The following is a 14,026-nucleotide window of genomic DNA, read 5'->3' on the forward strand; positions in this document are numbered from 1 at the left end:
GCTCCCAGGCCACATCCCAGGTCACAGCCCAGGTCACAGCCCCGCCCCCAGGTTCGCCGCCCTGGCCCCCGGCAGCCCACAGCAGCTCATGGTAGGAAGGGACCCGGCCCAACCCCACCCCCTCCACCACCCGAGCCCTGTCCCTGAGGCGTTCCAGCAGCCTCTGGCCCACCCTTACACCCCCCAGCAACTCTCGAATTGGCAACTCCGCACCCAGGACTCTTGGGTGCTCCAAATTATATCAGTTGGCTACTCCCTACAATTTCAGACATGTCCGCCCCCCTTCCAGGGCTTGGTGTGGATGCGAGTGAGAGACCCGTTGCAGTGTGCAGCGCTGCAATGGGCCCCACCGGGGCAGCACGAGGGATTCTATTCCCCATACTTCCGGGTTCAAATCCCGGGTGGGGCAGTGCTGTTGTACCCTTGAGCAAGGTACTTCACTTAGTAAAAATACCCAGCTGTGTAAATGGGTACAAATGTAAGTCGCCCTGGATAAGAGCGTCAGCTAAATGACAAAAATAATAATAATAATAATAATAATAATCTTGGATCTGAACCGCCATCTCAAGGTGTTGCTCTTCAAGATGCTCAACCTCTCCCAGGCCATCAAACCCTGCGACTGGTTCACCATGGAAGTTTCTCCGCTTCGCCCTCTAGGGCTGAGCGTTTGAGTTTGCTGTTCTCCCCTTCGGCCTGTCGCTAGCCCCACGCACTTTTTCCAAGTGCATGGATGTCTAGATATCTAGATGACTGGCTGATTTGTTCTCATTCGAGGGAGCAGGTTCAGAAACACACAAACCTGATTTTAGGCCGCCTCTTCGAATTGGCCCTTTGGGTCAATCGAGAGAAGAGCCGCCTGATGCCAACTCAGCAGGCACAGTTCCTCAGACTGCGCCTCGATTCCATTGCCATGCTCGCTATGCTGGCGCCAGAGAGAATTGCCTCCATATGCACGTGTCTCTCCCTCTTCCGACTGAGAGCTAGTATCAGGGTGTCCCTTTGCCAGAGGCTGCTGGGCCTCCTACCGGCTGCATCACAGACCCTCCCCCTCGGCCTCCTCCAATTGAGGCCGCTGCAGTGGTGGTTCAGGTCTCTCAGGATACATCCTTGCCGCGATCGAGCACGCCGAGTCACAGTTACTCCGGCGTGTTGGAAGGTGCTCCATTGGTGGCGGAGCAGTTATGATGACAGATGCCTCCAAGCAAGGTTGGGGAGCAGTCTGGGATGGACATGGAGTCCGAGACAGGTGGAAGGAGGCAGCATGGGCCCTCCATATCAATGTCCTGGAGTTACAAGCAGTTCTCCTTGGACTGTCTCATTTCTTGCCAGTCCTGCGGGACAGACATGTGCTGGTTCTGATGGATAACACAACGGTGGTTGCCTATATCAACAGGCAAGGAGGTCTCCGGTTGCACAGACTGTACTGTCTAGCACGCCGTCTGCTTCTGTGGTAGGCCCCCTGGCCTCGGAATGGCGTCTCCACCCGTTTGTGATACAGCAACTATGGAGATGGTTCAGCAGGGTGGACGTGGACCTCTTTGCCTCGGCAGAGTCCACTCACTGCCCACTATGGTTCTCCATCCAAGACCGCTCAGGAATCCTAGGGATCGACGTGCTAGCCCACACATGGCCATGCTGTCTCCTTTACGCGTTCCCACCATTCCCCCTTCTCCCGGTGGTCCTGGAGAAGGTCAGGAGAGAACGAGCAACAGTTCTGCTGATAGCCCCTTGGTGGCCTCGCAGATTCTGGTTCGCAGACCTGATCGCCCTCCTCCACGGAGAGCCTTGGCAGCTCCCAGTGAGAGCAGACTTGTTGTCACAGGTGCAGGGCACGCTTTGGCACCCCAATCCGGGGAGAGATTGATTGCCTGGGGTCTGTAAGACGTGGTAGTAGCCACTATTCAGTCGGCAAGAGCTCCCTCTACGAGGCCGCAGTATTCCTACTGCTGGCAGACGTTTAGCACCTGGTGCCAAGACAGCGGTCAAAACCCAAATCATTGCCCCATCAGGGTCATATTGAAATTTCTACAGGAGCTGTTGGACCAGGGCAAGTCCCCATCCACGCTCAAAGTGTATCTGGCGGCTATCTCCGCATGTCATGTCCAGATTGATGGCGAGCCTCGTGGGTCTCATTTTCTGGCTGTGCAGTTTCTAAAGGGAGCTCGACAGCTACAGCCTCCTCAAACCCTTTTACTGCCCGCATGGCGCCTTGATGTAGTGCTGGACACACTTTCCCAAGCCCCATTTAACCCACTGAACTCAGCTGAGCTGAAGCTGGTGTCACTGACTGCGTTTTTGCTGGCAATCACCTCTGCAAACCGCGTGAGCGAGTTACACCCATTGTGTCCGTTTCGTGGGAGATGGCTCCAGGGTCACGCTACGGCCTAACCGTTCCTCCCAAAAGTGCTGTCTCCATTTCATGTCAACAGGCCTACTGAGTTGATGGCTTTTCATCCTCCTCCCTTCGCTTCAGAGCAAGAGAGTCGGTTTGACCTGCTCTGCCCTGTGCGGGTCCTCAGGTGCTATTTGGAATGCACTAAGGACATTCGGCGCTCAGACCAACTGTTTGTGTCTTATGGAGCGCGGACACAGGGCCAGGCGCTTTCAAAGCAGCGCCTCTCGCATTGGATTGTGGACACCATTACCATGGCCTACGAGTCTACCGGGACCCTGGTGCCTGATCACCTGGTGGCCCACTCGACTCGAGGCGTTGCCACATCGTGGGCCCTTTAGCAGACATTTGTGCGGCTGCAGCTTGGGCCTCACCGCTTACATTTGCCCGGTTCTACAGGTTGGATGTGACGGGACCGGTCCCTTCAATTGGGAACCCGGTGTTGGCTGCAGTCGAGCCCCAGTAGCCTACGGGCTCTGGCTCCTGCCTTTTCCTCTCCCAGTCTGCCCCTGTTAAGTGCATTCTGAGGGAGCTAGTGAACCGTGTCTTCCCTTCCACCAGACTATGCCTTCCAGTCGAGCACCCACGCGAGCTGCTCCTGGATTTACTGACAGCCTGTCGATGTTTTCCCAGGGTCTGTCATGCAGCCTACAGGCATGTTGCCTTACGAGGCCACCCTGTATATAGCTCGTTCATTATGCATTATGTTGTGGTGGTGCATGCGTCTGGCCTGTACCCCGCTCTGTATATATACACCGATCAGCCATAATATTATGACCACTGACAGGTGAAGTGAATAACACTGATAATCTTGTTATCATGGTTCCTGTCAGTGGGTGGGATATATTAGGCAACAAGTGAACATTTTGTCCTCAAAGTTGATGTGTTAGAAGCTGGAAAAATGGGCAAGCGTAAGGATCTGAGTGACTTTGACAAGGGCCAAATTGTGATGGCTAGACGACTGGGTCAGAGCATCTCCAAAACTGCAGCTCTTGTGGGGTGTTCCTGGTCTGCAGTGGTCAGTACCTATCAAAAGTGGTCCAAGGAAGGAAAAGCGGTGAACCAGCGACAGGGTCATGGGCAGCCAAGGCTCATTGATGCACGTGGGGAGCGAAGGCTGGCTCGTGTGGTCCGATCCAACAGACGAGCTACTGTAGTTCAAATTGCTGAAAAAGTGAATGCTGGTTCTGATAGAAAGGTGTCAGAACACACAGTGCATCGCTTCCATTTTTATCTTTTAGCTGTTTCACTTCCTCCTTTATTAACATCTTGCTGTTATAGTATTGATTGAGAAAAGCTCTTTGTATTAGTTTTAGCTCCAAGAGCTGTTTATTTCTATTTCCCTCTTTGCTTTCCTAATCCCTCTCTTAACATCTCTTTGCAGTTCTATATATTCTTTGTATTTTGGTTCATCTCTATCTCTTTCATATGTGCTACACACCACTTTCTCTCTTTATATTTTTTTGCATATTTCTATTAAACCATTTTGTCAATTGCCATTTTCATCCTCAATTGTCTACGTTTTTGTACAAATTTCTCCTGAGCCTCTAGCAGAATATTTTTTAAATATGACTATTCATTTCCGACTGAATCTGTATCCAGTGTGCCCCAGTCTAACTCTTCTAAGTGCTGCCACATACCTTCAAGGTTTGCTTTTCTAAAATTGTAGACCATTGTTTTAGACTTGGTCCTTGTTTTTGAAAGTAACTGTGATCACAGTTCACTATTGGTTCTCTAACTAGTGTCCCTTTGACTGTATCTTGGTCATTTGAAAATATCAAATCAATGCATGCTCTCTCTCAGGCACCCCTACCAAAGGCGGAATACAATTGTCTAAAGAAACACTGAAAAACATTACATCAATTGTTTTGTCTTTGTGTCAAGGGTGTAATGGGGCTTTACCTGAACTGGCAGGGAATTGGCTATGCTGAAGACAGGCATTGTGGGTAAGGTGTTGTAGCTGTTGGAGAGAGAGGCTTCATTTCGACTGAGCATGGAGCCTGAGAGAGAGATATGCAAATACATGTTAAAGTTGAAATTGTATGCTTGCTGTATATCTTGTTCCCATTGTCATGATCTTGAGCATTGGATAATTATATCAGTGCTTCGGCAACAGTGATGTAACTAAGGCATGTCAATGTATATTTTTTTAATTGAATTGAGAGAGGAGAGTGATAAGCTGACTGGCTGGCTGAAACACTGACATACTGACTGAATAACACTGATTGTCTGATAGGAGAGAGTAGGAGAGGGGGGGGAGAGGGAGAAAAAGACTGGGGAGAGAGAGAGGGGAGAGGGAGAGCCAGCAAGACGAGGAGACAGAGAGGGGTTCATTGACAGTAAATTAACACAGAGAAAGAAAGAGAAAAATTGGGTTAATAGGGAGGGAGGGACAGGTTCATACAGACACACTGACTGATTGGAGACTGTAGTATATTAACTGTATAGAGCTTGACAGAGAGAGAAATACAATATCATATGGAAAGTATGGCTGACTGAATGGACAATAAAATACAGTCAGTGTTAATGAGCTGTAGTGTCCAGTCAGTCAATCGGTGTAATTGTAGTGTCCAGTCAGTCAGTGTTAATGTTCTGTAGTGTCCAGTCAGTGTTCATATTTGTAGTGTCTAGTAACTCAGTGTTAATGTCTCTCTCAGTGCAGTCGCTAGGACCTACTGGAGCTGTTCCCGTGGTGATGGTAGACACTGGAGTTAAATGAGGTGCTCAGGGGGGCGTGTCCAGTAGACGTCCCACCCACTGCTCTTCTCTGGTTGCGCAGCTTCTCCTCCCGCCTCCACTTGGCCCTGCGATTGGAGAACCACACCTATCAATCACAGGCAGAGATAGAGAGAAAGATGGGGGGAGGGGTTAGTGTAAATCAAAGTTGATGAGGATGTCTCAATTACTTTCATGTTCAGAGTTCAGTCCTGTATTGTATGTTGTGCCCTGTTTCCACTGGCCATATTTAGGTGCACAACAGTGTGGTCATTCCAGTCCAGGGCATTTCCACTGTGGCTCAGGTGCACCTCCGCCTCTGCCCAAACTAGTTTCAGTAGGCACTGTTTCGTACATCATACCGGCTGAGCCCCAAACTGGTCTGGGGCTCATACTGTTACGTCCCCTTACGTAGCCAGACACAATTCCAGTGCATTTTGAAATTGCAACTATAATAATGGCGGCTGCTACTGATGTGAGAGATGTGTGTTTACCTTGGGGAAGACAATTAAATGTGAGCAATTATTAATGTATGGTTATAACATACCACACAGGATCAATTTCTTGGAGCAGTAACACATTTAAAAGTGTTTGAAAAGATGCTTGAGAAAGCACTGCATCAAACCACAATAGTGTGCCGTTACAAAATACGTATTTTGTTTAATTTTGGTATAAATACATGCAAACATAAAAGACTAGGGTGAACATGCATCCTAGATTTAAATTAAATGTCCCAACAATTCTCTCAATCGTTTAAATGTCACGGTTTTTAGTTTTCCATTGTTTAGACTAACTTAAAACTCTTAAAACTTTAGGCGTTGTACAACGTCGTAGCAACGTAAATTACATTAGGATCACGAAGAAATTAAAGTTTTATTAGCAGCATGTAGTGAAGTCCACATACAGAAATAATTACTGCTTACACTTAATACAGATTTTGTTAACGTGTGCCCATTTAGAAGTTAATTGAATTAATAAATACATGCAGCAGATCTGTGTTTCCCTCTAAAACATTAAGGACTAAGATTAATAAATTCATTATTTGTTCAACTGAAAGTCCATTAATTCCATGACAAACATGCACACTTTAGTTAAATTATAACCTGCTATATCGTAGCTGCTGTTACTGTATGATTAATCATGAAACGTGTATTTTGTTTCAATTATAACTTGCCCTAGTTAAGGGCATCTGCTAAGTAAATTAAAAATAATACGGCAAAAAGTGTCATCTGCAATTACAAATCTGTAGTAAAAGTAGTACATTAAGGGAGTCAAGTAAAGGCATGTCTCCTGGCACATATTTTGATGATGATTACAATAATAATAATATTATTATTATTATTATTAATATTAATAATAATAATAATAATAGCAAATATGTATTGTTATTGTTGCACATGGAAAATTATTCTTACAGTAACATAATGCTTGTCTGAATAAAATGTTGTCTATAGGCTACACGTTTAGCTCTTCCTAATATTTCTGAACAGAAACGTGTATTTATTACGCTTTCACCAATGTAAAGCAGAAAGAACAACCACGTCATGCTCTATACTGTTGTTTTACATCTTTGTTTTTAAAATGAAACACAACACTGTACCACAATTGCTCTGGCTCCTCCCACAACAGGGGATGGACTTCCTACAATGGCCAGGTTTTACAAAAAGCTCTGGAACTCTGGAACTCCGGCCCAGTATGGATGCTTAAGCCAGAGGCATAAGAGTCCTTCACTCTTAAAAAGTTAGAAAGCTTTAGAAATAATACAACTATATTCTATAGAATGTCAGGTTATTTACATTTTACACATCATTTACATGGTTAACGTGGCCTCTCTGCTGCGATCACAGTGCAGTGTCTGTGCTCTCCGAGCACCATCCTGCTGGTGAATCTGGGAAAGAAGGTGTCTCTGACTTGTGTGTATTTAGCGCAGGCCAGAGCAAAGTACATCTCTGCCTCTACCTCCCCAGACATACAAAGTCTGCCCAGGCATCTGTCTATCGGGGTCCAGGTCTGCCTGTGGCATCCAGTTTCCACCTTCAGGCTCTGATTGCTGAGTCTGTACCTGGTCAGAGTCTGTCTTTGCTTGGCCAGTGTCAGGTAGTCTGCTGGGGTGTATTTTCTGCCCAGGGCCCAGTAGCACTCCAGCTTGTGTTATTTAATTTGTTCAGCCCAGTGATTTGAGCTGGGAGGGCTGTCTCTGCGCTATCGGTTTGGCTTTGGGTGCAGAGCCTCGGGGCCAACTGGCCGAGGGCGTCTATGTGGGGGGGGTGTTCTTGCTGCCTCAGGGCGCTGTGTTGGAGGGACTCTGGGCTGCTGTGTTTCAGGTGCAGCCAGTATTTCAGGTCTCTCTTCTGCACTGCACAGCCGAGAGGCAGGAGCCCCAGCTTGTCTCAGCAGCTATTGTTGGGGGTGCTCCTGTGGAGGTTCAGCACTCGGCATGCAGGGCTTCTGTTGGGCTACTCTCCCAATTGACAAACTCGGTACTGATAGCCAGGCCCCAGACCTCACTGCTGTACAGCAGAATGGGCAGGATCACAATGTTACAGAGTTTCATTCACATTGGCACCAAGGGGTAGCTGATTCTCTTCCTGATGGCATAGTATGCCCTGTGTGCTTTGTCAGCGAGGGTGAAATTACCTGAGGAGTTTATTAGCAGGCCCAGGTAGGTGTAGCTGGCTGTGTGCTATAGTGTGGTGCTGTTTAGAGTGAACTTGTATTTTCTGTTTTGGATTCTGTCTTTTTTCTGAAAGATCATGATTTTGGTTCTGTCCATGTTGACCTCCAGGGCCCAGGCTCTGCAGTTTTGCTGCAGTGTGTCCAGCTGCTGCTGGAGCCCTTGCTCTGTGGACGACAGGAGCACCAAGTCATCAGCATACAGGAGGCACTTGATCTGGGTATCATCCAGTGTCAGTCCATGGCTGGGGCCTTGCTGTACCTCTGTAGCCAGCTGGTTGATGTATATATTTAACAGGGTGGGGCTCTGGGGGAAGGTTTCAGTCCTCTTGGTGTCTATGTTCATGCTGATCTTGCTGCCTGTGTACATGTATTTAATCACATCATACATCCTCCCCCCAATGCTGCTCTGTAGGAGCCAGGCCAGGGTGCCAGATTTAGTCAAATGCCTTTTTGAAGTCAACAAAGCAGGCAAATATTTTCCCTTTCTGTGTGTGGTGGCTGTGTTGGCTGATCAGGGAGTGCAGGGTGTGGTTGGCAGTGCGGTGGTTGAGTAGGAAGCCGATCTGTATGTGCTCCTATATGAAGGCCAGGAAGCGACTGTTGAGGATATTATAGAACAGCTGCCCCAGGCTTCTGCTCAGGCAGATCCCTCTGTAGTTGTTTCAGTTCAGTCTGTCTCCCTGCTTATATATTGGGGTTATGAGATCCGTGTTCCATGTGTCAGGGAAGCAGCCCAAGTTCAGTATTAGATTGGAGAGTATTTCAGCAGTTTTTTTAGGATGCTGTCCTGACCACAGGCTTTCCTGGGCTTGAGGCCCTGGAGTTTGTCTCTGACTCCCTGTAGTCTGATGTCTGATTCCAGGGACCTGGGATTGGTTGGTATGGTGATTCAAAGTAGTTTTTCCAGATGTTTCAATTTTAGTTACCAAGCGGTTTGTCATGTTTGTTGGGGATTCCTCAATTTGAGCAAGTTTGTTTTTCTCATATTTTAGTTTTATTCTGGTGCAGTGCTGTGTTGTCAGGGTTGTGATGCTTTTGGATTGAAAGTACTTCATGTTTCTCAGCAAATCTCTCTCTCTCTCTCTCAGTTATAGTCACTAGCTCGTGCTCATTTGGTGTCCATTAATAACTAAGTGATCCAATGATCATATCCAGTCTATTTTTGACTGTTCACAAATTGTCAGCTTCAACCACATTATCTCTGTCTCCCTCCCTCTGTTGCAGTCATACTCTCTCTCTCTCTCTCTCTCTCTCTCTCTCTCTCTCTCTCATACACTGTTAGGCCCTTTCTAATGATGAATCACGATACACTTCCAGCCAGTCACAGCAGCAATCAGCATGGTCACCATGCACCAATCAGCTTTCAGCCTGAGGCCAAGGGGTTGTGTGATTGACAGGTGAGATCGTTGGGCTCCACAGGGAGAAGGAGATGTGGGTCGGGGGGGAGAGAGAGAGAGAGAGAGAGAGAGAGAGAGAGAGAGAGAGATTGGGGTGGAGAGAGAGAAAGGGGGAGTGGACAGGGAGAGAGAGATTGGGGTGGAGAGAGGGGGGTGGAGAGAGGGAGAGATGAAATGGAGAGAAGGAAAAAGAGAGATACAGGGAGAGAAAGGGGGAGGGAGGGAAGGAGAATGAGGGGAGAAGAGAGGAAGAAAAAGAGAAGGAGAGAGAGAGAGAGAAATGGAAAGTGGAAGAGAGGTACAAGGAGAGGGAAAGTAACAACAGCAACAAACAAGAATAAGGACATTTGAGAAAAGCCCATCGTGAGACCCATCATGCTCATTTGTTTTCCATTAATAACTAAGTGATCCAAGGATCCTATCCAGTCTGATTTTAAATGTTCCCAAATTGTCGCTTCAACCACATCGGTGGGGAGTTTGTTCCAGATTGTGACACCTCTCTGTGTGAAGAAGTGTCTCCTGTTTTCCGTCTTGAATGCCTTTAAGACCATATTCCATATAATATTACCCAAAATAAAATAAAAGCTTTCATTTATATAATCTGATCCGGGTATTATTAGGCTGTTGTTCATGTGGATTTTATGAGAATATAACAGCCAGCTTACCTATCATCGAATTTCAAATGCCCCATATCTCACACAGCGAATGTCATCAAAACTGTTCAAATCGGAAATTAACAAGTTTCTTGTGAGGAATTTCAGAACTAAGCTTTGAAAAACAAATGCCAAATGCCAAGTACATCAAGTACAGTGAAACTCTGATACAACGTTGCACCTTGAGACCATAAAATGTGTGTTATGTGCAATAACCAGGTATTGTACTGTAGCTGCACAACATCCACAAATTTAAAAAGTACAGTACTGTAAAAACTAATACATACAATGTATGTAAAGTAGTTTAAATGTTTATTGCATTAGAAACAATGACTTCATGTTATAGTGCTACACAAAACTGTATTTTGTATGTACAGTATTAAATATGGTTTGTTAAATAAATAAAACGTAATGTTCAGTACTGTGAATGAAAATGTAATGCACCTGTACTGAATAGTACGTAACCTATATTGTTAATTTACACATCACAGTATATTTGCATAAAACTACAGCAGTTTTACTGGATGTTTTGTAAGTTCATTTTCAAAACTTACTGCACCACACACACGTTTGCAAATCTGACAAACTTCAGCAAAACAGTTGCAAGCAAGCACTAAGCAACACAATGCACTGCACACATACTGCAAAATAATCATTAAAAATCTGCATTGTAATTAATGAATTGCCATACAGAAACAACAAAACCCCAAAACAGTAATATATTTAATACATGTACACAGCAATAAACTCCATACAGTACACTTTACCATGCAAACTGCATTTTCTACGTTACTTGTTTAGGACATCTTTTTAAACTTTAGCTCTTAGTGTTCGCCATGTTAATACAGTACTGCAAATAAAAACAACAAGTTCCACTGTAGTTGGCTGATTTACTTCAAAATTGATTAAATAAATGTGACAAAGCATAGATTGAAATGAATAACCTGAGAGCAGTTTTTAAACACGTATCTTTGAAAGCAACGTGTGTGCAATTAATCTTAAAGAGGGTGTGTGTGTGTGGGGGGGGAGGGGGTTATTGATAATCATACTTTTATACTGATGATCCAATATTGTATTATTATATTCTAATACTTAGTCATATTTATTTGGCAGTGAAAAGCAGATATTATACTCAGTAGTTCACACTGGATGGAGACCAGTACAATCCCTTGAGAGAGACAGAAAGAGAGAGACAGAGAGAGAGAGACTGCTGTTCCCGTGGAGTGCCGGTCTCACACGCCGGACTTTCGCTTGCCACTCAAAATGATAGTTGAGATTCTAAAAAGACATTTATAAAAAAAACAGGCATGTCTCCTTCTTTTTGCTCATAACTTAAAAAGCCTGATGAGTTTAAAATGTAAATGTAATGTAGACAGATACAGATACAGGTACCACTCGTATCAGCAGCGCAGTGGAGCTTTTTGGTTTAGGTTATCTGCACTTTCGCTAATGTAAACAAACACTTTTTTTTTAAACTCCTGACGTCAGATGCAAGAGCTCCAGCAACCTCAGCTACCTGAGGCTGTAACCTATCAGATCCCCCCTTCACTGTAGGTCAGGGGTGAACGCCCGACCAGGCTGGGGCCCTATTATGAAGGGAGGAGCCACAAATTACGGTGCCGCCCTCTTGCTATGTGGAGGCGCTGCTGCAGGGATGAAAACTGAGAAGGAACGTTCGACCACTCTAACAATTGTATTCATTGTCAAGCAAGCAAATGTTAGCAAAGCTGTTTTTATGGGTGCTGATGCTGCAGAAGTCCCACCCAGCATTTGCTTCAAGGTTTTCTGTAGCCTGTCTTAACGCTGGAGAGGTCACATTATGGTTATTGATTAACAGTTGTTAAAGATGACCATATGACAGGACCTCTCCCAGTATATCAAAGGAAGCCATCTGGCTTCCGCATCCCACACCTTCCCCCAGGAAGACAACTACGAATATTACAAGGGCCAGAAACCTAGCCACGAGGCAACACTTCTTGGAAACATGTGACTGACCCTGCCCACAGAACCACGTCAAGCATTTTATAAAAGCTGTAAATATCTTGCTGTTCAGAGAGACTCCATTCAGGTGGAGAGCTCCCATGTCAGGGCCTTCCAGGCTGGGCATGTTAAATAAATAAATTATCCTCTGTGCTTGAAGACTTCAATTCTTTGCCTGGGTTCAACACACAGTATTCCAGGTGAGGTCTAACTAGTGCATTGTACAGTCTTAACATTACTTCCCTTGTTTTAAATTCTACACTTTTGACAATATACCCTAACATCCTGTTTGCCTTTTTTTTATTGCTTCCCCACATTGTTTGGATGGAGAAAGTGAGGAGTCCACATAGACTCCTAGGTCTTTCTCATGCGTTACTTCAGCTAGTTCTATTCCTCCCATAGTGTAATTATAGTGAACATTTTTGTTACCTGCATGTATTACCTTCCACTTGTCCACATTGAATTTCATCTGCCAGGTGTCAGCCCACAACTGAATATTATCTAAGTCCCTTTGAATAGCCTGTGCTGCCACGATTGTATCTGCTGAGCCACCTATTTTAGTATCATCGGCAAATTTGACAAGTTTGCTAACTATCCCAGAGTCCATATCATTCATATACAGTGAGGGAAAAAAGTATTTGATCCCCTGCTGATTTTGTATGTTTGCCCACTGACAAAGAAATGATCAGTCTATAATTTTAATGGTAGGTATATTTTAACAGTGAGAGACAGAATAACAACAACAAAATCCAGAAAAAAACGCATTTCAAAAAAGTTATAAATTGATTTGCATGTTAATGAGGGAAGTAAGTATTTGATCCCCTATCAATCAGCAAGATTTCTGGCTCCCAGGTGTCTTTTATATAGGTAATGAGCTGAGATTAGGAGCACTCTCTTAAAGGGAGTGCTCCTAATCTCAGCTTGTTACCTGTATAAAAGACACCTGTCCACAGAAGCAATCAATCAATCAGATTCCAAACTCTCCACCATGGCCAAGACCAAAGAGCTGTCCAAGGATGTCAGGGACAAGATTGTAGACCTACACAAGGCTGGAATGTGCTACAAGACCATTGCCAAGCAGCTTGGTGAGAAGGTGACAACACTACGCCGTGAAGGACTGAAATCCTGCAGCGCCCGCAAGGTCCCCCTGCTCAAGAAAGGACATATACAGGCCCGTCTGGAGTTTGCCAATGAACATCTGAATGATTCAGAGGAGAACTGGGTGAAAGTGTTGTGGTCAGATGAGACCAAAATCGAGCTCTTTGGCATCAACTCGCCGTGTTTGGAGGAGGAGGAATGACCCCAAGAACACCATCCCCACCGTCAAACATGGAGGTGGAAACATTATGCTTTGGGGGTGTTTTTCTGCTAAGGGGACAGGACAACTGCACCGCATCAAAGGGACGATGGACGGGGCCATGTACAGTCAAATCTTGGGTGAGAACCTCCTTCCCTCAGCCAGGGCATTGAAAATGGGTCGTGGATGGCTAATCCAGCATGACAATGACCCAAAACACACAGCCAAGGCAACAAAGGAGTGGCTCAAGAAGAAGCACATTAAGATCCTGGAGTGGCCTAGCCAGTCTCCAGACCTTAATCCCATAGAAAATCTGTGGAGGGAGCTGAAGGTTCGAGTTGCCAAACGTTAGCCTCGAAACCTTAATGACTTGGAGAGGATCTGCAAAGAGGAGTGGGACAAAATCCCTCCTGAGATGTGTGCAAACCTGGTGGCCAACTACAAGAAACGTCTGACCTCTGTGATTGGCAACAAGGGTTTTGCCACCAAGTACTAAGTCTAAGGGGTCAAATACTTATTTCCCTCATTAACATGCATATCAATTTATAACTTTTTTGAAATGCGTTTTTCTGGATTTTGTTGTTGTTATTCTGTCTCTCACTGTTAAAATACACCTACCATTAAAATTATAGACTGATCATTTCTTTGTCACTGGGCAAAAGTACAAAATCAGCAGGGGATCAAATACTTTTTTCACTCACTGTAGATTAGAAAAAGCACAGGCCCTAATACTGATCCCTGTAGAACTCCACTAACAACCTCACTCCAGTTAGAAGCAAACTCCTCTAATCAACACCCTCTGTTTCCTATATATCAACCAGTTCAGTATCCATCTACTTATATTACCCTGAATGCCAACATCTTCCAATTTGAGGATCAGTCTTTGGTGTGGAACCTTATCAAAAGCTTTTTGAAA

The 14,026-nt window shown here is 45.3% G+C and overlaps 1 protein-coding gene across 1 annotated transcript in view; it reads right to left on the bottom strand.

Annotated features, from left to right (window-relative positions):
- The window catches only part of pax10 (paired box 10), a 103,048-nt gene that overhangs the window by 27,236 nt on the left and 61,786 nt on the right, over positions 1-14,026 (bottom strand). The window contains exons 5-6 of the mRNA XM_066708787.1: positions 5,069-5,216; positions 4,295-4,392 (exon numbers count right to left, since the gene is read on the bottom strand). Of these exons, the coding sequence (XP_066564884.1) occupies positions 4,295-4,392; positions 5,069-5,216 (246 nt within the window). The remainder of the gene's footprint in view (positions 1-4,294; positions 4,393-5,068; positions 5,217-14,026) is intronic.

The sequence above is a fragment of the Amia ocellicauda genome, chromosome 7 (assembly GCF_036373705.1).
Source record: "Amia ocellicauda isolate fAmiCal2 chromosome 7, fAmiCal2.hap1, whole genome shotgun sequence".
NCBI lineage: Eukaryota > Metazoa > Chordata > Actinopteri > Amiiformes > Amiidae > Amia > Amia ocellicauda.